The sequence below is a fragment of the Anser cygnoides genome, chromosome 35, assembly GCF_040182565.1.
Source record: "Anser cygnoides isolate HZ-2024a breed goose chromosome 35, Taihu_goose_T2T_genome, whole genome shotgun sequence".
In the NCBI taxonomy this organism is placed as follows: Eukaryota; Metazoa; Chordata; class Aves; order Anseriformes; family Anatidae; genus Anser; species Anser cygnoides.
The window spans coordinates 2,348,752-2,371,190 of NC_089907.1; the positions used below are offsets into that span (position 1 = coordinate 2,348,752).

Genomic DNA, 22,439 nt, shown 5'->3' on the forward strand with positions numbered 1-22,439 from the left:
CCCAATAAACCACGCTCCCACCCCGCTGTTGGTTCGCCGTCGTTTATTGCTATCGCTTATTGCCCCCCGTTTATTGCCCCCCCCGTTTATTGCCCTCCCCCGGTTGTTTATTGCCCCCCTTGTTTATTGCCCCCCTTGTTTATTGCCCCCCCTCTGCTTATTACCCCATCGTTTATTGCCCCCAGTTATTACCCCATCACCTATTACCTCATCGTTTATTGCCCCCTCCTTGTTGCTTATTGCCCCCCTGCTGTTTATTGCCCCCCCGGTTGTTTATTGCCCCCTCCTCGTTTATTGCCCCCCTCTGCTTATTACCCCATCGTTTATTGCCCCCAGTTATTACCCCATCACCTATTACCTCATCATTTATTGCCCCCCCCTTGTTGCTTATTGCCCCCCCTGCTGTTTATTGCCCCCCCGGTTGTTTTTTGCCCCCCCCGCTGTTTATTGCCCCCCGAACAGGTCCTCGTTGTAGACCACCTGCGCCCTCTTGTCGCGGTGCGAGCCCTTGGCGCTGTTCTTCACCGCTGGGGGGGGGGCAAGAGGGGGGGGGGGGGTGTCCGCGTCAGCCCCCCCCCCCCCCATTTAACCCCCCCGGCTCCGTAACCCCCCGGACTCACCCAGGGACCCCCACAGCGACTTCCCGGTGGCGGCGTCGAGCAGCGGCTGCTTGCGGGCGATGCTCACCTTGAGCTGCACGTCCTGCACCACCGCCCCGTTCAGCTGGGGGGGGGGGGGGGGGGGGTCAGCCAAGCAGGACCCCCCCCCCGGGACCCCCGGACCCCTCCCCGACCCCCAAAACCCCCCCCAAATTACCCCCCCCAACCCCACCTCAGCGATGGCCTGGTCGGCCGACTCCATCTTCTCGTAGGTGACGAAGGCGCAGCTGGGGGGGGGGTGGGCGGGGCCATCACGGCCACGCCCACCTCATTTGCATAACCCAGACCCCCGCCCCCAATGGTCTGGCCCCGCCCCCTCCCATTTAGCCCCACCCCTCCCATTTAGCCCCGCCCCTAAGCCTGTCCCGCCCCCTCCCGTCCTTGGCCCCACCCCCTTCGCCTTGACCCCGCCCCCTCTACTGACCACGCCCACCTCGTGGCCCCGCCCACACCCCCCAAACCACACCCCCAGCCCCTTAGCCACGCCCCCTCCCCCTGCCCCATCCCTTAACCCCACCCCATTCTCTAGCCACGCCCCTTCCACTGGCCACGCCCCCGCCCAGCCACGCCCCCACACGTAACCACGCCCCATCCTTTGACCACGCCCCCATCCTTAGCCCCGCCCCCACCAATCCCTGCCCCCATCCCCACCCCTCAGCCCGCCCCTTTCCCCTTTAGCCCCGCCCCCTTGGGCCACGCCCCATCTCTTAGCCCCGCCCACTCCCCTTAGCCCCGCCCCTCCCCTTAGCCCCACCCCTCCCCAACTCCCCACCCCTCCCTCTCCCCACCCCCTTCCCCCTCGGCCCCTTGCCCCTATTTGACCCCGCCCCCATTTGACCACGCCCCCGTGTAGCCCCGCCCCCTCCCCTTAGCCCCGCCCCTCCCTTAGCCCCGCCCCCTCCCCTTAGCCCCGCCCCCTCCCCACGCCCCACCCCTCCCTGTTCCCATCCCCACCCCCTTCCCCCTTGCCCCTATTTGACCCCATCCCCTTAGCCCCCGCCCCCTCCCTTAGCCCCGCCCCCTCCCCTTAGCCCCGCCCCCTCCTTAGCCCCGCCCCCTCCCCAACTCCCCACCCCTCTCTCCCCATCCCCCATGCCCCTATTTGACCCCGCCCCCTTTAGCCACGCCCCCTCCCTTAGCCACGCCCCCTCCCTTAGCCCCGCCCCCTCCCCCTCCCTTAGCCCCGCCCCCTCCCCTTAGCCCCGCCCCCTCCCTTAGCCCCGCCCCTCCCTTAGCCCCGCCCCTCCCTTAGCCCCGCCCCCTCCCTTAGCCCCGCCCCTCCCTTAGCCACGCCCCCTCCCCGAGCCCCCACCCCTCTCTCTCCCCACCCCCACCCCCTTCCCCCCGTGCCCCTATCTGACCCCTCCCCCTTTAGCCCCGCCCCCTTTAGCCCCGCCCCCTCCCCCAGCCCCGCCCCCTCCCCCCTTAGCCCCGCCCACTTGCGGGGCCCGTCCATGGAGAGGTCGATGATGGCGCCGAAGGGCCCGAAGGCGGCGCGCAGCAGCTCGGGGCTGAGCTCGGCGCCGTGCACGTACAGCGTGTTCCCCTTCCGCGGCGACGGGCGCTCGGGGAACGAGTCCGAGCCTGGGGGGGGGCGGGGGGCAAAACGTGGGGACCCCCCCACCCCGGAACCCAAACGGGGAACCCCCCCCCCCCCCCTTACGGACCTCCAAACGGGACCCCCGCCCCACGAGGAACACACAAAGGGGGGCACCCAAAAGGAACCCCCCACCCCAGACCCCTTCAATCGCCTCAGGACCCCCAGACCCCCCAAACCCCCCAGAATCCCCCTCCAGACCCCCCAAACCCCAGAATCCCCCCAAACCCCCCAGAATTCCCCCCAAACCCCCCAGAATCCCCCCAGACCCCCCAGGACCCCCCAAAGCCCCCAAACCCCCCAGGACCCCCAAACCCCCCAAATAATCCCCCCCAGGCCCCCAGGACCCCCCAAATCTCCCCCCAGACCCCCCAACCCCCCCAGGACCCCCCAAACCCCCAGAACCCCCCCAAACCCCCCAGAATCCCCCCCAGGACCCCCCAAACCCCCCAGAATCCCCCCAAACCCCCCACAATGCCCCCCAGGACCCCCCAAACCCCCCACAATCCCCCCAGGACCCCCAGAGCCCCCAGACCCCCCAGGACCCCCAAACCCCCAGAATCCCCCCAGACCCCCAGGACCCCCCCAAAGCCCCCCCAGACGCCCCCAAACCCCCCAGGACCCCCAAACCCCCAGAATCCCCCCAGGCCCCCAGGCCCCCCCAAATCCCCCCCAGACCCCCCAAACCCCCAGGACCCCCCAAACCCCCAGAACCCCCCAAACCCCCAGAATCCCCCCAGACCCCCCAAACCCCCCAAATCCCCCTCCAGACCCCCCCAGAACCCCCCAAACCCCCAGAACCCCCCAAACCCCCCACAATGCCCCCCAGGACCCCCCCAAAGCCCCCCAGACTCTCCCAAAACATTCCAGACCCCCAAACCCCCAGAATCCCCCCAGTACCCCCCAAACCCCCCACAATCCCCCCAGGACCCCCCAAAGCCCCCCAGACCCCCCCAAACCCCCCAGGACCCCCCAAACCCCCCTCCAGACCCCCCAAACCCCCCAGAATCCCCCCAGGCCCCCAGGACCCCCCAAAGCCCCCAAATCCCCCCAGACCCCCAAACCCTCAGAACCCCCCCAAACCCCCCACAATCCCCCCGGACCCCCCCAAAGCCCCCAAATCCCCCCAGACTCCGCCAAACCCCCAGGACCCCCCCAAACCCCCCTCCAGACCCCCAGACCCCCCAGAACCCCCCAAACCCCCAGAACCCCCCCAAACCCCCCACAATCCCCCCAGGACCCCCCAAAGCCCCCCAGAACCCCCAAAACCCCCAGACTCCCCCAAACCCCCCAGAATCCCCCCAGGACCCCCCAACCCCCCCACAATCCCCCCAGGACCCCCCAAAGCCCCCAAATCCCCCCAGACACCCCCAAACCCCCAGAATCCCCCCCAGGACCCCCCAAACCCCCCAGGACCCCCCAAACCCCCAGAATCCCCCCCAGGACCCCCCAAACCCCCCACAATCCCCCCAGGAGCCCCCAAAGCCCCCCAGACCCCCAAACCCCCAGACCCCCAAATCCCCCAGAATCCCCCCAGGACCCCCCAAAGCCCCCAGACTCCCCCAAACCCCCAGAATCCCCCCAGGACCCCCCCAAACCCCCACAATCCCCCCAGGACCCCCCAAACCCCCAGAATCCCCCCAGGCCCCCCCAAACCCCCCAGGACCCCCCCCCAAAAGCCCCCCCCGTACGTCTGAAGGCTCCGTCCCGCTCCCGGCCCCGCTCCTCGGCCTCGGGCTCCGGCTCCCAGTCGAGGCGCCGCTCCCCCCGCTCGGGGGGGTCCCCGCGGCCCCCCCGGCCTCGGGGTCCCGCAGCCGCTCGCTGGCGCTGACGAAGCTGGGGGGGGGGCAAGGGGGGGGGGGGGCAAAATTTGGGGGGGGGGGGCAAAAATTTGGGTTGGGGGGCATAAATTTTGGGGGGGGGGGGCACTCACCTCTCATAAAGGGATTTCCTCTGCGGGCGCCGGGACTGCGGGGAGGGGGTGGTCAGGGGGTTTGCCCCCCCCAAAATGGGGGGGTTCATCTTGACCCCCCCCCCAAATTGCCCCCCCCCCGGTACCTCCTGGGTGTCGTCGTCGGCCGAGACGCTGCGCTGGAAGGGCTGGAAGGTGGGGGTCGGGCCCTTCTCGGGGTCCTGGGGGGGGGGCACGGGGGGTGAGGGGGGGGCAGGCTGGGCCCCCCCCCCAGAATAATTGGGGGGGGGGGGTGGGAGGGGTTTGGGGGGGGGGGTTGGGGGGGGTTTGGGGGTGAATGGGGGGGATTTGGGGGGTTTGGGGGATTTGGGGGTTTGGGGGGGCTGTAGGGGATCGGGGGGGGCACAGGGGGGTAAAGGGGGGCAGCCTCTGTGCCCCCCCCCCCCCGGAATAATGGGGGGGGGGTGGGAGGGGGTTTTGGGGGGGGGGCTGTGGGGTATTTGGGGGGGATTTGGGGGGGACGGCGGGGGTCTGTAGGGGGTTTGGGGTATTTTGGGGGGGGGTGGGGAGATTTGGGGTATTTGGGGGGGGCTGTGGGGTATTTTTGGGGTTATTTGGGGGATTTGGGGGGGCTGCAGTGTAGTTGGGGTGCCGTGAGGGGACATTTTGGGGCCATTTGGGGACATTTTGGTGCTGTGAGGGGACATTTTGGGACCATTTGGGGACATTTTGGCTCCATAAGTGGACATTTTGGGGCCATTTGGGGCCATTTTGGAGCCGTAAGGGGACATTTTGGTGCTCTGAGGGAACATTTTGGGGCCATTTGGGGCCATTTTGGGGCCACTTGGGGCCATTTGGGTGCCGGGGGGCCATTTTGGGGCCATTTGGGGCCATTTTGGTGCCGTGAGGGGACATTTTGGTGCTCTGAGGGGACATTTTGGGGCCTTTTGGGGCCGTTTGGGGCCATTTTGGGGCCACTTGGGGCCATTTGGGTGCCGGGGGCCATTTTGGTGCCATTTGGGGCCATTTTGGTGCCGTGAGGGGACATTTTGGTGCTCTGAGGGGACATTTTGGGGCCTTTTGGGGCCGTTTGGGGCCATTTTGGGGCCACTTGGGGCCATTTGGGTGCCGGGGGGGCCATTTTGGTGCCATTTGGGGCCATTTTGGTGCCGTGAGGGGACATTTTGGTGCTCTGAGGGGCCATTTGGGGCTATTTTGGGGCCACTTGGGGCCATTTTGGAGCCGTGAGGGGCCATTTTGGGGCCACTTGGGGCCATTTTGGGGCCATTTGGGGCCATTTGGGTGCCGGGGGGCCATTTTGGTGCCATTTGGGGCCATTTTGGTGCCGTGAGGGGACATTTTGGTGCTCTGAGGGGACATTTTGGGGCCTTTTGGGGCCGTTTGGGGCCATTTTGGGGCCACTTGGGGCCATTTTGGGGCCACTTGGGGCCATTTGGGTGCCGGGGGCCATTTTGGGGCCATTTGGGGCCATTTTGGTGCCGTGAGGGGACATTTTGGTGCTCTGAGGGGACATTTTGGGGCCTTTTGGGGCCGTTTGGGGCCATTTTGGGGCCATTTGGGGCCATTTTGGAGCCGTGAGGGGCCATTTTGGGGCCACTTAGGGCCATTTGGGTGCCGGGGGGCCATTTTGGGGCCATTTGGGGCCATTTTGGAGCCGTGAGGGGCCATTTTGGGGCCATTTGGGGCCATTTTGGGGCCACTTGGGTCTCGCCCCCCACCTTGAGCTTCCCCTCCAGGGTCCGGGACCGCTTGAAGCCCGAGTTCTTGGTCTCGGCCTTGATGGCGCTGATGGCGCCCGACTTCACCAGCAGCTTCGCCTGCTCCGTGGCCGTCGCCGTGTCCACGGGGGGCTGGTCCGACATGGCTGCGGCGGGGGGGGCGGCTCAGCGCCCTCAAAAACCCCAAAAACCCCGAAATCCCCCCCAAAATCGGCCCCCGACACCCCCCCCCCCGCAGCAGCGCTTGGTATCGCCCAGGCGCTCCCCGCCGGCACCCGACGTGGTTCGCCCCGTCGACATGGCGACAAGCCGATCACGTGACCTCGAGCCGACGGCGGCGCGCGGCGGTCGCCGTGGCGACGAGGCCCGGTTTCCCGCCGCGGCCCTTAAAGGCGCCGCGTCCCCCTTAAAGGCGCCGCGTCCCCCTTAAAGGCGCCGCGCCCCCCCCGCGAAGCCCCCTCCCCCCAAAATAAAGCCTCCCCACCCAAATAAAGCCCCCCCCCAAACTCACAGCGCTTGATGCCCCCCTGGCTGCTGGGCCCGGCGCTGCTCTGCTGCTTCTTCAGCGCCAGCAGCGCCTTTTTCTGGGGGGGAAGGGGTTAAACCGAGGGGGAGGGGCCTTAAACTGACGGGGGGCTTAAATAGGGGAGGGGGGCGACTCCCAGCCCCCTCCACCCCCCCCCCGGGGCCCCCTCCCCACCTTTTTCCGCAGCTTGGCGAAGCGCTTCTGCAGGGCCTCCTCCTCCTCCGTCAGCCCGGGCGGCAGCGCCAACATGGCGGGGCCTGGGGGGGTCCCGGGGGGGGTTGGGGGGTCCCGGGGGGGGTTGGGGGGTCCTGGGGGGCCGGGGGGGTCCTGTGGGGGGCCCCGCGGTCGCCCCGCGGTCGCCCCGCGGTCGCCCTGGCAACGCCGGGGGGCTCGGAGTGGGAAGCAGGAGGAAAGGAGGGCAGAAGGGTTTCCGCTTCCGGTCAGGGTGACGCCGGCTGGCAGCACTTCCCGCCCGGCTGCCAGTACTTCCGCCTCGCTGCAAGCACTTCCGCCTCGCTGCAAGCACTTCCGCCTCGCTGCAAGCACTTCCGCCTCGCTTCAAGCACTTCCGCCTCGCTGCAAGCACTTCCGCCCGGCTGCCAGCACTTCCGCCCGGCCTTGAGGCCGCGGGGGAGCGCTTCCGGGTCAGGGCCCGGCCGTGCCGCCGAGATGGAGCTGGAGCGGCTCGGTGGGGGCGGGGGGGTCCGGGGGGGGGGTTTGGGGGGGGGGGGGCAATGGGGGGGTTGTGGGGGGCTGGGGGCAGTTATGAGGGGCTGGGAGGGCAATAGGGCCCTTATGGGGGGTAGTGGGGTCGTTATAGGGGGCTGGGGGGGGCAATGGGGCAGGTACGGGGGGTATGGGGCAGTTATAGGGGCGGGGGGGCAATAATGGGGCTGGGGGGGGCGTGGGGCAGTTAGGTGGGGGTATGGGGCAATAATGGGGGGGGGTTGGGGGGCAATGGGGTTATTTGGGGGGGGTTGGGGGGGCTATAATGGGGCTGGGGGGGCAATGGGGCAGGTACGGGGGGGTATGGGGCAATTATGGGGGTGGGGGGGCAATGGGGCAGGTATGGTGCTCCTAGGGGGGGTCATGGGGCAGTTACGGGGGTTGGGGGGGCAATGGGGCAGTTACGGGGGTTGGGGGGGCAATGGGGCAGGTACGGGGGGGGTCATGGGGCAATTACGGGGGTTGGGGGGGCAATGGGGCAGGTATGGGGGTGGGGGGGCAATGGGGCAGGTACGGGGGGGTCATGGGGCAATTACAAGGGGCCGGGTGGGGTCCTGGGGCAATTAAGGGGGCCATAGGGCAATTATATGGGGGTGGGGGGCAGTTACGGGGGGGGCCTGGGGCAATTACAGGGAGCCGGGGGGAGGACAAGGGGCACTTATGGGGGGCCACGGGGCAGTTTTGGGGTCCCCGGGGCAATTATCGGTCCCCGGGGGGGGTCCCTGCGCCCCTGACCCCCCATTTCCCCCCATTTCCCCCCCCAGTGCTGCCCCCCGGGCCCCCTGCACCTGCCCCTGGCGCTGCTGGAGCTGGGCTGCGGGGGGGCTTCGAGCTGGCGCCGGGCAGCGCCCCCCCCCGCGGCACGGTGAGACCCCCCCCCGCCCTAAATGCCCCCCCCGGCCCTAAATGCCCCCCCCAGACCCTTAATTCCCCCCCGCCCTAAATACCCCCCAATACCCCCCCCCCCCCAACACTACCCAGGACCCCCAAAACCACCAATCCCCCCCCCCCCATAAATGCCCCCCCAGCCCCTAAATGCCCCCCCCAGCCCCTAAATGCCCCCCAGCCCCTAAATACCCCCCATCCCTAAATGCCCCCCGTTCCTTAATTCCCCCCCCAGGCCTGAAATACCCCCCTCAAAACTCCCCCAGGACCCCCAAAACCACCAACATTCCCCCAAAACCTTGCCCCCCCCCCCCAATAAATGCCCCCCCATTAAATACCCCCCCTTAATGCCCCCCCCCCCCCAATATTTTCTGCCCCCCCCCAGCTCCCCCAGGGGCTGCCCCCTTCGCCCCCCCGCGGTGGCGGAGCTGGAGGGGCGATTTTTGGGGACCCCCGCCTGGCTGCCCCCACCGGCACGAGAGGGCCCGGAGGTAACGGGGGGGGGCTCAGAATTTAGGGGGGGGGCAGGAATAATTGGGGGGGGTCCTGGATTTATGGGGGGGGCATTTATGGGGGGGGGGCACTGGGTTTTGGGGGGGTATCGGGGGTGTTGGGGGGGGGCCATGGGGGGAATTTAGGGCTGGGGGGGGCATTTGGGATTGGGGGGGGGGCTGAAGCTATGTGGGGGGGCCTGGAATTATTGGGGGGGGGCGTTTGGGGGTGGGGGGGGGGCATTTGGGGGCGGGGGGGCATTTGGGGGCGGGGGGCACCGGGTTTTGGGGGGATAGCGGTGGTTTTGGGGGTCCTGGGTGGTTTTGGGGGGGGGGTTATTTAGGGCTGGGGGGGGGGGAATTAAGGGTCTGGGGGGGGCCTTTAGGGCCGGGGGGGTCGGATTTTATTGCGGGGGGGTCCCCCAAAATTTTCTGTCCCCCCCCCCCCCCAGGTGCTGGACGCGGGCGGCGGCGCCGCGGGGGCTCCTGGCGCTGGAGCCCACCCCCCCCCACGGCTCCCTGCGGGCGCTGCGGGACCCCCGCACCGGGGCCCTGCGGGGCTTCGCCGAGGTGGGGGGGGGGCAAATTAATTAACGGGGGGGGGGTGCTGCAGTTAATTGGGTGGTGGGGGGGGGGGGGGGGGGCAAAAAACCTCCCCGTTAACCCCCCCCCCCTGTGTGCCCCCCGCAGGAGCTGAACGAGGGCACGGCATCGCCCCCCCCAGGATAACACCGATGGGGAGTCAGTGGGCAGGTGAGCCCCCCCCGCCGTGCCCCCCCCCTTCGTTTTTAAGCCCCCCCCAATTAAAATTTTAATTGGTGCCCCCCCCAGGCGCCCTGGAGGAGCCCCCCTGGAGCTGCTGCACGTGCGGGGGGCGACCGAGGAGGATTTGGACCTGGAGAACGGTACGGAGACGGGGGGGGGGCACAATTTGGGGACCCCCTTTAAAAAAATCCCCCCCTCTTAATTACCCCCCCCTTTTTAATTATCCCCCCCCAGGTCTGTTAACGACCCCCCGGGGATGAAACACGGCGTCGACTTCCAGCCTCGAGGTGAGCCCTAGGGAAAAATAAAGAGGGGGGGGGCACATTTCGACCCCCCCCGCCATAATTTTGCCCCCCCCCACATCCTGAGGCCCCCCCCATCCTGAGCCCCCCCCACCTTATTACCCCCCCTAATTTATTGCCCCCCCCCCCAAATTAAGCCGGGGGGGCCCCGCTGTCGCTCTCCGGCCTCTTGGGGACTTTGGACACCCTGGAGCTGGGGGGGGGGGAGGACGAGGAGGAGCGCGGGGGGGGGCGCGGGGGGGGTCCCCGCCCCCCCCAACCCCCCCAGGAGCCCCGGGGGGGCGCCCCCCGCGGCCCCCCACGGCGCGCCGACAGCTTGGAGGAGCTGGTGATGAAGGTGGGTTTTGGGGAGGGGGGGGGGTTATTTGGGGGAGGGGTCCCCCGTGCCCCCCCCCCCCCTTGATGTTTTTGCCCCCCCTCGCCCAGGAGGTGCTGGCGCCCCCCCCGCCCCCCCCGCAGCCCCCCGGAGCCCCCCCGAGGAGCAGTGGGCCGTGGAGGAGGGACGCCAGCACCCCCGTGGAGGGCTTCGAGGAGCTGGTCCCGGACCCCGCGTTTAAGGTGGGGGGGGGGGGGGGCACAAATTTTTGGGGGGGTTTGGGGGGATTTTGGGGGGGTTGGGGGATTTTGGGGGGGGGGTTTTTGGGGGGGGGGGGGTTTGGGGGATTTTGGGGGGGGGGTTGGGGGATTTGGGGGGGGGGGTTTGGGGGATTTTGGGGGGGGTTTGGGGGGTGATTTATGGGATGGGGGGGGTTGGGAGGGGGCTTTGGGGGGGGGATTTAAGGGGTTGGGGGCGTTGGGAGGGGGATTTGGGGGGGGATTGATGGGGTTGGGGGGGCCCTGGGGGGGGGTCATTGAATTGGGGGGGGGCTTGGGGGGGGGGCTCTGAGGCCGATTTGGGGTGAATTAGGTGAGTTTTGGGGAAGGGTTCGCGTGACGTGGGGGCTCTTTCGGGGTTTGGGGGCGCTCCTGTTGCCCCCCACCCCCCATACCCACCGAGGGGGGGTCCCGCGGTGGCCCCCGCCCCGGTGACCCCCGCCCCCCCGTGCCCCCCGAGTGGCCGTTCCGCCTGGACCCGTTCCAGCAGCGGGCGGTGCTGTGCCTGGAGCGCGGCCACTCGGTGCTGGTGGCCGCCCACACCTCCGCCGGCAAGACGGCCGTGGCCGAGTACGCCATCGCCCTGGCGCGCCGGCACATGACGCGGTGCGTGGGGGGGCCAAACAGGGGCTGGGGGGGGCCACAACCCAGCGGGGGGGGTGAAACCCAATGGGAGGGTCCCGAAACCCAACCTGGGGGGCTAAAGCTCAACGGGAGGGTCACGAAACCCAACTGGAAGAGCCCAAAACCCAGCAGGGGGGCCCCAAAACCCAACGGGGGTCCCGAAACCCAGCCTGGGGGGCTAAAAACTCAACAGGAGGGTCCTGAAACCCAACCTGGTGGGCTAAAAACCCAACGGGGGGTCCCGAAACCCAACCTGGGGGACAAAACCCAACTGAAAGACCCCAAAACCCAACGGGAGGGCCCCAAAACCCAACTTGAAGAGGTCCAAAACCCAACCAGAAAGACCCCAAAGCACATCCAGGAGGGCCAAAACCCAACGGGAAGGGCCCAAAACCCAACCTGGGGGCTAAAACTCAACGGGAGGGTCCCGAAACCCAACTGGAAGAGCCCAAAACCCAACGGGAGGGTCCAGAAACCCAACCTGGGGGGCTAAAAGCCAACGGGAGGGTCCCGAAACCCAACTGGAAGGGCCCAAAACCCAACAGGGGGGTCCCAAAACCCAACTGGAAGGTCCCAAAACCCAAAGGGAGGGTCCCAAAACCCAACTGGAAGAGCCCAAAACCCAACGGGAGAGTCCCAAAACCCAAGTGGAAGAGCTAAAATTCAACTAAAACACCCCGAGACCCAACTGAAAGACCCCAAAACCCAACGGGAGGGCCCCAAAACCCAACTGAAGAGGTCCAAAACCCAACCAAAAGACCCCAAAGCACATCCAGGAGGGCCAAAACCCAACGGGAAGGGCCCAAAACCCAATCAGGGGAGTTAAAACCCAACGGGAGGGTCCAGAAACCCAACTGGAAGAGCCCAAAACCCAAGGGGGCCCAAAACCCAACGGGAGAGTCCCAAAACCCAACTGGAAAGAGCTGAAATTCAACTGAAACACCCCAAAACCCAACTGAAAGACCCCGAAACCCAACGGGAGGGCCCCAAAACCCAACTGAAGAGGTCCAAAACCCAACCAGAAGACCCCAAAGCACATCCAGGAGGCCCCAAACCCAACGGGAAGGGCCCGAAACCCAACTGGAAGGGCCCCAAACCCAATCAGAGGGAGTTAAAACCCAACGGGAGGGTCCAGAAACCCAACTGGAAGAGCCCAAAACCCAACGGGAGGGTCCCAAAACCCAACTGGAAAGGCTAAAATTCACCTATGATGCCCCAAAACCCCACTGAAAGACCCCGAAACCCAGCGGGAGGGCCCCAAAACCCAACCAGGGGGCCTAAAGCCCAACCGGAAGGGTCCAGAAACCCAACGGGAGGAGTTAAAACCCAACTAAAAGGCCCTCGAACCCAACTGAAAGAGCCAAAATCCAACTAAAATGCCCCAAAACTCACCCAGGGGAGCTAAAACCCAAGGGGAGGGCCCTAAAACCCAACTGCGGGTCCCCAAAACCCAACCCAGAGACCCCAAAACGCAACTGCATGACCCCAAAACCTGAGTATAGAGCCCCAAAACCCAACCCAGGGTCCCCGAAACCCAACTGTGGACCCCCAAACCCAACTGCGGGTCCCCAAAACCCAACCCCAGGCCCCCAAAACCCAACCCAGGGTCCCCCAAACCCAACTGCATGACCCCAAAACCTGAGCGTAGAGCCCCGAAACCCAACTGTGGGCCCCCAAAACCCAACCCAGGGTCCCCCAAACCCAACTGCATGACCCCAAAACCCAACCCAGGGCCCCCAAAACCCAACCGCGGGTCCCAAACGCCCTCTCCCTGTCCCCCCAAACCACCCCGTACTGTCTCCGGGCCCCCGGGATACCCCCGAGCCCCCGGGACACCCCCGTGCCCCCGCTGCCCCCAGGACCATCTACACGTCGCCCATCAAGGCGCTCTCCAACCAGAAGTTCCGCGACTTCAAGACCACTTTCGGCGACGTGGGGCTGCTGACGGGCGACGTGCAGCTGCGCCCCGAGGCCTCCTGCCTCATCATGACCACCGAGATCCTGCGGTGAGCCCCCCCCCAGCCCCAAAAAAAATAACCTTCGAAAACCCCCAAAAAGCCCTAAATAACCCCAAAAATCTTCTGGCAGCTCCATGCTGTACAACGGCTCCGACGTCATCCGCGAGCTGGAGTGGGTGATTTTCGACGAGGTGCACTACATCAACGACGCCGAGGTGGGGCTGGGGGGTTCGGGGGGGCTGGGGGGTGGCTATGGGGCGGGGGCGCCCGGCTGACCCCCCACCCTGCTGCCCCCCCCCCCCCCCAGCGCGGGGTGGTGTGGGAGGAGGTGCTGATCATGCTGCCCGAGCACGTCAAGCTCATCCTGCTCAGCGCCACCGTGCCCAACGCCCTGGAGTTCGCCCAGTGGGTGGGGTAAGGCGGGGGGGGGGGGCTGTGGGGCGGTTGTGGGGCAGTTGTGGGGTGCTGTGGGGTGTCCTGGGGCGGTTGCGGGGTGCTATGGGGTGTTACGGGGTGGCTGTGGGAGCTGCGGGGGGTCTGCGGGTTGGATTTAGGGGGCTGGGGGTTGTCTGGGGGGGTCTTTGGGTCGCCTGGGGGAGCTGTAGGGGGTCTATGGGGGGTCGTTTATGGGGTGTGGGGGTGGTCTGTGGGGGACTGGGGCTGTGGGGGTGGTTTATTGGGGGGCCTGGGGGTGGTTTGTTGGGGTCTGGGGGTGGTTTATTGGGGTCTGGGGGTGGTTTATTGGGGTCAGGGGTGGTTTATTGGGGTCTGGGGGTGGTTTATTGGGGTCAGGGGGTGTCTGGGGGTGGTTTATTGGGGTCCCGGGGGTGGTTTATTGGGGTCAGGGGGTGGTTTATTGGGGTCAGGGGGTGGTTTATTGGGGTCAGGGGGTGGTTTATTGGGGTCTGGGGGTGTCTGGGGGTGGTTTATTGGGGTCTGGGGGTGGTTTATTGGGGTCAGGGGGTGGTTTATTGGGGTCAGGGGGTGTCTGGGGGTGGTTTATTGGGCTCTCGGGGTGGTTTATTGGGGTCGGGGGGTGTCTGGGGATGGTTTATTGGGGTCAGGGGGTGGTTTATTGGGGTCTGGGGGTGGTTTATTGGGGTCAGGGGGTGTCTGGGGGTGGTTTATTGGGGTCTGGGGGTGTCCCGGGGTGGTTTATTGGGGTCCGGGGGTGGTTTATTGGGGTCCGGGGTGGTTTATTGGGGTCAGGGGTTCACGTATGGGCTCTGCAGGTGGCCTGGGGGAACTGGGGGCTCCGGGGGCTCGGGGGGTTGGTCTTTGGGGTCCCGCGTCCCCCCCCCCCTCCATGGCCGCCCCCCACGTCCCCCCGGCCCCGCAGGCGCACCAAGCGGCGGCGGCTGCGGGTGATCAGCACGCGGCGGCGCCCGGTGCCCCTCGAGCATTTCCTCTACACCGGCAACGGGCCCCGCACGCGGGAGCAGCTCTTCCTGCTGCTGGACGCCCGCGGCACCTTCAACACCCAGGGGTGAGCCCCACAGCGCCCCACAGCGCCCCACGGCCCCCACGGCCCCCACGGCCGCCCCATAACTGCCCCCCTCGGAGCGCTGCGCGGGGCAGGGCCGGTTCTGCCCCATAAGCGGCCCCGTAGGGGCGTTGGGACGGCGGCGTGCGGGGCAGAGCTGGCCCGTGGCCCGTAGCCGGCGGCGTGGGAGGGGTTGCGGTGGCTCTGCCCCATAGCCGGCCCCATAGAAGGGGATGGGGGTGGCTCTACCCCATACCTAGACCCATGGCCGGCCCCATAGAGTGGGTTAAGGCTCGTTCTGCCCCATAGCCAGCCCCACAGAGTGAGTTAGGGCTTATTCTGCCCCATAACCAGCCCCATAGAAGGGGTTAGGGCTCGTTCTGCCCCACAGCCAGCCCCATAGAAGGGGTTGGAGTGGCTTTGCCCTATAGCCAGCCCCATAGAGGGAGTTGGGGTGGCTCTGCCCCATAGCCAGCCCCATAGAGTGGGTTAAGGTTTCTTCTGCCCCATAGCCAGCCCCATAGAAGGGGTTGGGGTGGCTCTGGACCGGCCCTGCCCCACAGCCCTGCCCCCGGCCCTACAACGTAACCCTGCCCCATGGCCCTGTCCCACAGCCCTGCCCCACGGCCAGCCCCATAGCCCTGCCCCTCAGCCCTGCCCCACTGCCCTGCCCCACAGCCGTGTCCCACAGCCCTGCCCCATAACCCTGCCCCGTAGCCCTGCCCCATAGCCCTGCCCCTCAGCCCTGCCCCACTGCCCTGCCCCATAGCCCTGCCCCACAGCCCTGCCCCATAACCCTGCCCCATAGCCTTGCCCCATAGCCCCTGCCCCACAGCCAGCCCCACGGCCCTACAACGTAGCCCTGCCCCACGGCCCTGCCCCACGGCCCTGCCCCACAGCCCTGCCCCACAGCCCTGCCCCATAGCCCTGCCCCACAGCCCTGCCCCACAGCCTGCCCCATAGCCCTGCCCCACAGCCCTGCCCCATAGCCCTGCCCCATGGCCCTACAACGTAACACTGCCCCACAGCCCTGCCCCACAGCCCTGCCCCACAGCGTGCCCTATGGCCCTACAACGTAACCCTGCCCCACAGCCTGCCCCATAGCCCTGCCCCATGGCCCTACAATGTAACCCTGCCCCACAGCCCTGCCCCACAGCCCTGCCCCACAGCCCTGCCCCACAGCCTGCCCCCCATCTCCCCAGGTACTACGCGGCCGTGGAGGCCAAGAAGGAGCGGGCGAGCAAACACGCGCAGACCTTCGGGGCCAAGCAGCCCACCCTGGGGGCACCGGCCCCGGGCAGGTGGGGGGGGGCCTTTTGGGGTGCGGGGGGGTCCTTTTGGGGTGGGGGGACCTTTTGGGGTGGGGGCGCGGTCCTCCTCTCTCTCCCCCCTCCCACCCCTTTTTTTGGGCTCCGAGGCCGCTCCCCATCCCCTGACCCCCCCTTATTTCCCCCCAGGTCCCCCCAAGGTCCCTTTAGAGTCACTTTGGGCCCCCCCCCCCCATTAAATTTTGGGGTTCCTTTGGGTTCTTTTAGGGTTTGTCCCCCAGGTCCCCCCAAGGTCCCTTTAGGCTCATTTTGGGGCCCCCCCACCCGTTAAATTTTGGGGTCCCTTTGGCTTCTTTTAGGGATCTTCCCCCCGAGGTCCCTTTACACTCATTTTGGGGCCCCCCACCCATTAAATTTTGGGGTCCCTTTGGGTTCTTTTAGGGTTTTTCCCCCAAAACCCCCCGGGACGTCTCCTCCTCTCTCTCCCCCCCTCCCACCCCCGTTTTGGGGCTCCGAGGCCTCTCCCCATCCCCTGACCCCCCTTATTTCCCCCCCCAGGTCCCCCCAAGGTCCCTTTAGACTCATTTTGGGCCCCCCCCCCCCATTAAATCTTGGGGTCCCTTTGGGTTCTTTTAGGGGTTCTTCCCCCCGAGGGTCCCTTTACACTCATTTTGGGCCCCCCCCCCATTAAATTTTGGGGTCTTTTGCGGTTCTCTTAGGATTCTTCCCCCCAGACGCCCCCAAAACCCCCCCGGGACGTCCCCTCCTCTCTCCCCCCCTCCCACCCCCGTTTTGGGGCTCCGAGGCCGCTCCCCATCCCCTGACCCCCCCCCCCCTTATTCCCCCCCCCAGGACCGGGGGGTCTGGCTGGCGCTGCTGGGGGTGCTGCGGGAGCGGGGCCAGCTCCCGGTGGTGGCCTTCACCTTCTCGCGCAGCCGCTGCGACGAGCACGCGGCCGCCCTGGGCTCCCTCGACCTGGCCTCGGCCGCCGACAAGGCGCGGATCCGCGCCTTCTTCCAGCGCTGCGTCGCCCGCCTGCGCGGCTCCGACCGCCGCCTGCCCCAGGTGGGGGGGCTCGGGGGGGGTTAAAGGGGGTTTGGGGGGCATTAAAGGGGGGATTGGGGGGCTCTCGGGGGTCTTAAAGGGGGGTTTGGGGGGAGTTGAAGGGGGATTGGGGGGTCTTAAAGGGGGCTTGGGGGGGTTAAGGGGGTTTGGGGGCTTAAAGGGGCTCTGGGGGGCATTAAAGGGGCTTTGGGGGGGCTTAAAGGGGGCTTTGGGGGGGGTTAAGGGGGTTTGGGGGGCTTAAAGGGGCTCTGGGGGGCATTAAAGGGGGATTGGGGGGGCTTAAAGGGGCTTTGGGGGGCATTAAAGGGGGATTGGGGAGGCTTGAGAGGGCTTAAAGTGGGCTTTGGGGGGGGGGGGTTAAAGGGGGGCTTGAGGGGGGCTTAAAGGGGCTCTGGGGGGCATTAAAGGGGGGATTGGGGGGCTCTCGGGGGGCTTAAAGGGGGTTTGGGGGGCTTAAAGGGGCTCTGGGGGGCATTTAAGGGGGATTGGGGGGGCTCTCAGAGGTCTTAAAGGGGCTTTGGGGGGCTTAAAGAGGGATTGAGAGGGCTTGGGGGGGCTTAAAGGGGATTTGGGGGGCTCTGAGGGGGGGTTTAAAGGGGCTTTGGGGGGCATTAAAGGGGGATTGGGGGGGCTCTCAGGGGGCTTAAAGGGGCTTTGGGGGGCATTAAAGGGGGTTTGGGGGGCTCTCGGGAGGCTTAAAGGGGTTTGGGGGGAGTTGAAAGGGGATTGGGGGGGGCTTAAAGGGGCTTTGGGGGGGGGGGTTAAGGGGGTTTGGGGGGGGGCTTAAAGGGGCTCTGGGGGGCATTAAAGGGGGGCTTGGGGGGCTCTCGGGGGCCTTAAAGGGGGCTTGGGGGGCCCTCAGGGGTCTTAAAGGGGCTTTGGGGGGGCTTAAAGGGGGATTGGGGGGCTCTCAGGGGTCTTAAAGGGGGCTTGGGGGGCTTAAAGGGGGCTTTGGGGGGTTAAGGGGGTTTGGGGGGGCTTTGGAGGGCATTAAAGGGGGATTGGGGGGCTCTCGGGGGGCTTAAAGGGGCTTTGGGGGGCTTAAAGGGGGCTTCAGGGGGCTTAAAGGGGGCTTGAGGGGGCTTAAAGGGGCTTTGGGGGGCATTAAAGGGGGATTGGGGGGCTCGGGGGGCTTAAAGGGGGCTTTGGGGGGGCTTAAAGAGGGATTGAGAGGGCTTGAGGGGGCTTAAAGGGGGCTTGAGGGGGCTTAAAGGGGCTTTGGGGGGGCTTAAAGGGGCTTTGGGGGGGGTTAAGGGGGCTTAAAGGGGGCATTAAAGGGGGATTGGGGGGCTCTCAGGGGGCTTAAAAGGGCTCTGGGGGGGGCTTAAAGGGGCTTTGGGGGAGTTAAATGGGGTTTGGGGGGTGCTGGAGGGGTTTAAAGGGGGGTTTGGGGGGCTTAAAGGGGATTTGGGGGGCTCTGGGGGGGGCTTAAAGGGGATTTGGGGGGGCTCTGGGGGGCTTAAAGGGAATTTTGGGGGCTCTAGGGGGCCTTAAAGAGGGGTTGGGGGTGTCTGGGGGGGCTTAAAGGGGCTTTGGGGGGCTCTGGGGGGCTTAAAGGGGCTTTGGGGGTCTCTGGGGGTCCTGAAGGGGCTTTGTTGCCCCCCAGGTGCTGCACATGGCGGAGCTGCTGCAGCGCGGCATCGGGGTGCACCACGGCGGGGTGCTGCCGCTGCTCAAGGAGGTGGTGGAGATGCTCTTCAGCCAGGGGCTGGTCAAGGTGCGGGGGGGCTGGGGGGGGGGGCGGGGGGGGGTCCCCGGGGTCCCCCCCGCCCCACACGGGCCCCCAACCCCCCGCGCCCCCAGGTGCTGTTCGCCACCGAGACGTTCGCCATGGGGGTGAACATGCCGGCGCGCACCGTCGTCTTCGACTCCATCCGCAAGCACGACGGCAACGGCTTCCGCGACCTCCTGCCCGGTGCGGGGCGGCCGGGGGCGTGGGGCAGTTATGGGGCAGTTATGGGGCAGCTGTGGGGCAGTTACGGGGCACCTATAGGCCATGGGGTGGCCGTGGGGCGGCTGTGGGGCGGCTGTGGGGCAGCTATGGGGCATGGGGCAGTTCTGGGGCAGCCATGGGGCAGTTATAGGGCACCTATAGGCCATGGGGTGGCCGTGGGGCAGTTAGAGGGCAGCTATGGGCTGTGGGGCAGCTATGGGGCAGCTGTAGGCCAGGGGGCAGCTATGGGGCAGCTATGGGGCAGCTATGGGGCAGTTATGGGGTATGAGGCGGCTATGGGGCAGCTATGGGGCAGTTATGGGGCAGCTATGGGACGTGGGGCAGCTGTGGGGCAGCTATGGGGCAGCTATGGGGCAGCTATGGGGCAGTTATGGGGCAGCTATGGGACGTGGGGCAGCTGTGGGGCAGCTATGGGGCAGCTATGGGGCAGCTATGGGGCAGCTATGGGGCAGCTATGGGGCAGCTATGGGACGTGGGGCAGCTGTGGGGCAGCTATGGGGCAGCTATGGGGCAGTTATGGGGCATGGGGCAGTTCTGGGGCAGCCGTGGGGCAGTTATAGGGCACGTATAGGCCATGGGGCAGCCATGGGGCAGCCATGGGGCAGCCATGGGGCAGTTATGGGGCAGCTGTGGGCCATGGGGCAGCCATGGGGCAGTTATGGGGCAGCTATGGGGCAGTTAGAGGGCAGCTATGGGGCAGCTATGGGGCAGTTATAGGGCACCTATAGGCCATGGGGTGGCCGTGGGGCAGTTAGAGGGCAGCTATGGGCCGTGGGGCAGTTATAGGGCAGTTACGGGCTGTGGGGCAGCTATGGGGCAGTTATAGGGCAACTCTAGGCCATGGGGCAGATACAAACTGTGGGGCAGCTATGGGGCACCTATAGGCCATGGGGCAGCTGTAGGGCAGTTATAGGGCAGCCGTGGGGCAGCTATAAGCCATGGGGCAGCTACGGGGCAGCTGTGGGGCAGTTATAGGGTAGCTATAGACCGTGGGGCAGTTATAGGGTAGTCGTGGGGCAGTTATAAGCTGTGGGGCAGCCATGGAGCCACCATGGGGCAGTTATGGGGCAGCTATAAGCCATGGGGCAGCCATGGGGCAGCTATGGGGCAGTTATGGGGCAGCCGTGGGGCAGCTGTGGGGCAGTTATGGGGCAGCCGTGGGCCGTGGGGCAGCTATGGGGCAGTTATGGGGCAGCTATGGGCCATGGGGTGGCCATGGGGCAGTTAGAGGGCAGCTTTGGGCCATGGGGCAGCTGTGAGGCAGCTATGGGGCAGCTATGGGCCATGGGGCAGCTATGGGGCAGTTATGGGGCAGCCATGGGGCAGCTATGGGCCATGGGGCAGTTATGGGGCAGTTATGGGGCAGCTATGGGCCGTGGGGTGGCCATGGGGCAGTTAGAGGGCAGCTATGGGGCAGCTATGGGGCAGTTAGAGGGCAGCTATAGGCCATGGGGTGGCCATGGGGCAGTTAGAGGGCAGCTACAGGGTAGCTATGGGGCAGCTATGGGCCGTGGGCAGCCATGGGGCAGCTATGGGCCGTGGGGCAGTTATAGGGCAGCCATGGGGCAGCTATAGGCTGTGGGGTAGCTATGGGGCAGCTGTAGGGCAGTTATGGGGTAGCTGTAACCTGTGGGGCAGCTATGGGGCAGCTATGGGGCAGTTATGGGGCAGCCATGGGGCAGTTATGGGGCAGCTATGGGCCATGGGGTGGCCATGGGGCGGCCATGGGGCAGCACCTGGGGGTCAGGCCCCAGCCTGTGCCCCCCCCCCGCTGTACCTGTAGGGGAGAGCAGGTTTGGGGTCTGTGGGGCAGGTTTGGGATGTGCGGGGTGGTTTTGGTGGGTCTATGGGGCAGGTTTTGGGGTCTATGGGGTGGGTCTGGTGAGCCTGTGGGGCAGGTTCGGGGTCTATGGGGCAGGTTCGGGATCTATGGGGCAGGTTCGGGATCTATGGGGCAGGTTTGGGACCTATGGGGCAGGTTTGGGACCTATGGGGCAGGTTTGGGATCTGTGGGGCAGGTTCGGGACCTATGGGGCAGGTTCGGGGTGTATGGGGCAGGTCTGGTGACCCTATGGGGCAGGTTCGGGATCTGTGGGGCAGGTTTGGGACCTATGGGGCAGGTTTGGGACCTATGGGGCAGGTTTGGGATCTGTGGGGCAGGTTCGGGACCTATGGGGCAGGTTCGGGGTGTATGGGGCAGCTCTGGTGACCCTATGGGGCAGGTTCGGGACCTATGGGGCAGGTTCAGGATCTATGGGGCAGGTTCGGGGTCTATGGGGCAGGTTCGGGACCTATGGGGCAGGTTCGGGATCTATGGGGCAGGTTCGGGATCTATGGGGCAGGTTCGGGATCTATGGGGCAGGTTCAGGGTCTGTGGGGCAGGTTCAGGGTCTGTGGGGCAGGTCCGGTGACCCTATGGGGCAGGTTCGGGATCTATGGGGCAGGTTTGGGGTCTGTGGGGCAGGTTCAGGGTCTGTGGGGCAGGTCCGGTGACCCTATGGGGCAGGTTCGGGATCTATGGGGCAGGTTCGGGATCTATGGGGCAGGTTTGGGACCTATGGGGCAGATTCAGGATCCGCGGCACAGATTTCGGATCTACGCCTGGGGTTGGCGCTATGGGGGCGCTATGGGGCGCTATGGGGCGCTATGGGTCCCTATGGGTCCCTATGGGGCGCTATGGGGGCGCTATGGGGGCGGGGAGTTGGGGTCTTTATGGGGGGGCTCACCCCCGTGCGCCCCCCCAGGCGAGTACGTGCAGATGTCGGGGCGCGCGGGGCGCCGCGGGCTGGACGCCACCGGCACCGTCATCATCCTCTGCAAGGGGCCCGTGCCCGAGCTGGCCGACCTGCACCGCGTGCTGCTGGTGAGCCCCCGGCCCCCTAACCCCGTAACCCCCCCCCAAAATAAAACGCCCCCCGCCCCCCCGGCTGACCGCGGCCCCCCCAGGGCCGCCCGACGCGGCTGCAGTCCCAGTTCCGCCTGACCTACGGCACCATCCTCAGCCTGCTGCGCGCCCCCGCGCTGCGCGTCGAGGACCTGATGCGCAGCAGCTTCTCCCGAGTTCCCCCTGCGCAGGGACGCGCCGGTCAGCTGGGGGGGCCGGGGGGTCCTGGGGGGGGGTTCGGGGGTCCTGGGGGGGGTTTTGGGGGGGGTTTGGGGGGGTACGGGGGGGGGGATTTGGGGTGCTGGGGGCGTGGGGAAGCAGCTCGGGGGGGGTTTGGGGGGTGGGGGGGGTGGGGGGGTAATGGGGACACGGGGGGGGGGTACGGGGGGAATTTGGGGACGCGGGGGGGTTGGGGATTTGGGGTGGTTTTGGGGACGTTTTGGGGCTCTGGGGGTGGTTTCGGGGCGTTTTGGGGGCCGTATGGCTGGTTTGGGGTGGTTCTGGGGCCGTTTTGGGGCCATATGGCAGGTTTTGGGGGGTGTTTTGGGGGCGTTTTGGGGCTGTGTGGCTGTTTTGGGGCGTTTTGGGGGCGTTTTGGGGCTGTATGGCAGGTTTTGGGGTGGTTCTGGGGGCGTTTGGGGGCTGTATGGCAGGTTTTGGGGGCGTTTTGGGGCTATTTGTCAGGTTTTGGGGTGGTTCTGGGGCCGTTTGGGGGCTGTGCAGCTGTTTTGGGGGCGTTTTGGGGGCGTTTTGGGGCTGTATGGCAGGTTTTGGGGGCATTTTGGGGCTATATGGCAGGTTTTGGGGGCGTTTTGGGGGCGTTTTGGGGCTATATGGCAGGTTTGGGGGGTGTTTTGGGGGCGTTCTGGGGCTGTATGGCAGGTTTTGGGGGCGTTTTGGGGGCGTTTTGGGGCTGTGTGCAGCTGTTTTGGGGTGTTTTGGGGGCGTTTTGGGGCGTTTTGGGGCTGTATGGCAGGTTTGGGGGACATTTGGGGGCGTTTTGGGGC

At 66.6% G+C, this 22,439-nt stretch overlaps 2 protein-coding genes across 2 annotated transcripts in view; one reads left to right on the forward strand and one right to left on the reverse strand.

The window, feature by feature from the left end:
• Positions 1 to 28: 28 nt before the first annotated feature.
• NELFE (negative elongation factor complex member E) lies at positions 29 to 6,756 on the reverse strand. The gene is given in 11 exon segments (XM_066986824.1): positions 29 to 527; positions 621 to 723; positions 832 to 886; positions 2,099 to 2,243; positions 3,948 to 4,055; positions 4,058 to 4,092; positions 4,190 to 4,224; positions 4,315 to 4,389; positions 5,908 to 6,053; positions 6,419 to 6,491; positions 6,608 to 6,756. Coding segments are annotated over 11 exon segments (933 nt in total). The 5' UTR covers positions 6,683 to 6,756; the 3' UTR covers positions 29 to 444.
• An 824-nt stretch (positions 6,757 to 7,580) lies between these two features.
• The window catches only part of SKIC2 (SKI2 subunit of superkiller complex), a 28,583-nt gene continuing 13,724 nt past the window's right edge, over positions 7,581 to 22,439 (forward strand). Inside the window, 26 exon segments of the mRNA XM_066986620.1 lie at positions 7,581 to 7,589; positions 7,924 to 7,984; positions 7,987 to 8,024; positions 8,430 to 8,449; positions 8,451 to 8,507; positions 8,509 to 8,535; positions 8,988 to 9,105; positions 9,226 to 9,259; positions 9,351 to 9,440; positions 9,535 to 9,543; positions 9,546 to 9,587; positions 9,740 to 9,939; positions 10,029 to 10,160; positions 10,657 to 10,802; positions 12,680 to 12,826; positions 12,909 to 12,993; positions 13,086 to 13,192; positions 14,118 to 14,264; positions 15,464 to 15,531; positions 15,534 to 15,562; positions 16,382 to 16,594; positions 18,201 to 18,311; positions 18,398 to 18,509; positions 21,293 to 21,411; positions 21,495 to 21,605; positions 21,607 to 21,633. Of these exon segments, the coding sequence (XP_066842721.1) occupies positions 7,581 to 7,589; positions 7,924 to 7,984; positions 7,987 to 8,024; positions 8,430 to 8,449; positions 8,451 to 8,507; positions 8,509 to 8,535; positions 8,988 to 9,105; positions 9,226 to 9,259; positions 9,351 to 9,440; positions 9,535 to 9,543; positions 9,546 to 9,587; positions 9,740 to 9,939; positions 10,029 to 10,160; positions 10,657 to 10,802; positions 12,680 to 12,826; positions 12,909 to 12,993; positions 13,086 to 13,192; positions 14,118 to 14,264; positions 15,464 to 15,531; positions 15,534 to 15,562; positions 16,382 to 16,594; positions 18,201 to 18,311; positions 18,398 to 18,509; positions 21,293 to 21,411; positions 21,495 to 21,605; positions 21,607 to 21,633 (2,259 nt within the window).